A 2,535-nucleotide genomic window follows, 5' to 3' on the forward strand; every position below is an offset into this window, starting at 1 on the left:
TCAGATATAATTCTGATTAATTTAAGTGGCAATATAATCTTTTTTTGAAAATATAAAAAATATGAAAAATGATTTTATTTCAGGGGCCCAATAATGGAAGGGCAATAATTTAAGGGCAGGTGAGAGGATCCCAAAGCTGTTCATGCATGTGTATTAGGGCCCTTGTAAGTGCCCTAAACCCAATATTTTAAGGCAATTTGTTGCCTTAAACCCTAATCAAAAGGCCCCTTGGAGACCTGCCAGTAGCCCAAACAGTGACCCAAAGGTCAATGGAATAATTATTACATAAGGTTTATATCTTTTTCTCTTTTTCCAGCTTGTATTAAAATACACAGAAACTTCATTGTTTGTTCACCAATTGAAAAATCAACCAAGAAGATCCTCAAGATTCTGGATGAAATCTGTCGGATCTTGCTTTCCAAACTGTCAGATTTCAGTGGGGATTCGATTTTCTAGCAAGATGGGTTCAAATATATATCCACAAACTTCACCTCCACTTGTGTGTTCACCTCTCATTCTCTCTTTTCTTCATCTTCACACCTGTCTTCTTCCTTGGCTTTTTGCTTTTTTGGTAAAATAGTGCAATGGGTATGGCCACAGAAGCTCAGTTCCATGTTCTAGCTGTTGATGACAGCATCATAGATAGAAAGCTGATTGAGAAGCTCCTCAAAACCTCTTCTTATCAAGGTGTGCTGATGAGAAGATTGGGTGCTTTTTTGTTGGTTGATTTCTTTTTTACTTTTGGGTTTTGATTGCTGATGTTTTTGTGGGGGTCTTTTGGACAGTTACTGCTGTGGATTCTGGGAGCAAGGCCCTGGAATTTCTGGGTTTGCAAGAGGCTGAGCAGAGAAATCTAAGCCCTCCCTCTCTTTGTCCAAGCCAGGTATAATTTCTCACTCAATTTCTTTCAATTCAATCATTTTCTCTTCAGGGTTTTCAGCTGAATGTTAATTTTCCTTTCCTCCTTGGTTGTGTTACAGGAAATGGAAGTGAATTTGATCATTACAGACTATTGTATGCCTGGGATGACTGGCTATGATCTCCTCAGAAAGATTAAGGTAAGATCTCTCATTTTGATCTTAGCTTTCAAATTTCTTTGATCTTGCAGCTTTCTCATGGACAACATCCAGATCAGTGTGAAAACTTCATATTTTCCACTGATTGGGACTTGGGAAAGTTACCAATTTTGAAGCCAAACTGAAGTCTAAATTCATGTGAATCTGCAGGAGTCTACATCTCTGAAAGACATACCAGTTGTGATCATGTCCTCTGAGAACATCCCTTCAAGGATTAACAGGTGAGAAAACTATTGAATATCTTGGAATTGAATTCTTCTCATCCAAAAGAAATGAAATTTTGTTGATTCAATTTCTAATATGAGAATGTTTGATGGGTATTTATCAGATGTTTGGAAGAAGGAGCAGAAGATTTCTTCCTGAAACCTGTTCAATTATCAGATGTGAACAAGCTTAGACCCCATCTACTGAAGGGAAAAGCTAGGGAGGAGGAGGACGAGGAGGAGGAGGAGGAGGAGGAGGAAGAAGAAGAAGAAGAAGAGGAAGAAGAAGAAGAGGAAGAAGAAGAAGAAGAAGAAGAAGAAGAAGAAGAAGAATTGAGCAGTAACAAGAGAAAGAATGTGGAAGAGAGCCTCTCTCATGATAGAACAAGAGCCAGATTTAATGGCTTGGAAGTGGTCTGATTACACATAGTTTTTCTTCTTCCTTGAAGTAGAAGTTGGAAAACTCCCTCAACAATCTCCATTTTTTTTTTGTCTTTGTTTTCTCCTTCTTAAACCTTGGCCATAATGGTTCAAAAGAAGAGATTCATTAAGAGGGCTAGTTCATGATATTCAGAAATGATATGTAAATTAACAAGAAACTAGAAAAGATGATTCATTCAATTTTTTGCCTCATAAAACCTAACATGTGACACCTTTTCTTTTAGCTAGTCCAATACGAAAGGGTATGGTGAACTCATAGCTATCATATTTGCAGGACTTCAAATCAAATTTCCCACCTTTCTTCATTCCTAAATCTTCATAATGAAAATCCAATTAGAGAATCATATCTAAAGTCATCCACTATCATTGTGGACTTAAAAGGAAAGGCATGTGTGGAGGATCTTCCTTTGGTAAGCTTTTGAATATATTGGGTGATTTGGTGATCAATGGCCAATAGCAATTTTATAGGTTTTAATCTAAAGTTTGGCTAAATTTAGGGTTTTATGATAACATAATTTAAGATTTAATTTTGAGTATGGTGCGGTAAAAAGATTACATTGGAGCAATCAAGAAAAAGTCATGTTGAAGATTTGATGAAGATATGGTAGAGGGGAATGAAAACCTAGATTAATTGTCTTTTAGTATTGGACTTGTTAGCAACAACTTGTGCACTGATGGGAGTCATTTTAAAACCATCATGCACATCCTTGGAACCTTCATGAACCACTTTTGATGGTATTTTTTAAAAAGATAAAAACAAATTTTCAAAGAAGTGAAAGAAATTTAACTATAGGAAAGCTACTTGAAAAAATTCT

General features: G+C 36.3%; 1 protein-coding gene across 1 annotated transcript; it reads left to right on the forward strand.

Moving 5' to 3' along the window:
- Positions 1 to 336: 336 nt before the first annotated feature.
- LOC117927817 (two-component response regulator ORR9-like) lies at positions 337 to 1,917 on the forward strand. Its single transcript, XM_034847506.1, has 5 exons — positions 337 to 687; positions 786 to 883; positions 981 to 1,058; positions 1,227 to 1,297; positions 1,405 to 1,917. The coding sequence occupies exons 1-5, from the start codon at positions 585 to 587 to the stop codon at positions 1,697 to 1,699; spliced, it is 645 nt and encodes a 214-aa protein (XP_034703397.1). The 5' UTR covers positions 337 to 584; the 3' UTR covers positions 1,700 to 1,917.
- The last annotated feature ends 618 nt before the right edge of the window (positions 1,918 to 2,535 follow it).

The sequence above is a fragment of the Vitis riparia genome, chromosome 13, assembly GCF_004353265.1.
Source record: "Vitis riparia cultivar Riparia Gloire de Montpellier isolate 1030 chromosome 13, EGFV_Vit.rip_1.0, whole genome shotgun sequence".
NCBI classification, from domain to species: domain Eukaryota; kingdom Viridiplantae; phylum Streptophyta; class Magnoliopsida; order Vitales; family Vitaceae; genus Vitis; species Vitis riparia.

Coding starts and splice junctions, on each gene's coding strand:
- LOC117927817 (XM_034847506.1), top strand. CDS start 585: ATGGGTATGGCCACAGAAGCTCAGTTCCATGTTCTAGCTGTTGATGAC. Junction 1,059..1,226: donor ATCTCCTCAGAAAGATTAAG/GTAAGATCTCTC, acceptor GTGAATCTGCAG/GAGTCTACATCTCTGAAAGA. Junction 1,298..1,404: donor ATCCCTTCAAGGATTAACAG/GTGAGAAAACTA, acceptor GGTATTTATCAG/ATGTTTGGAAGAAGGAGCAG.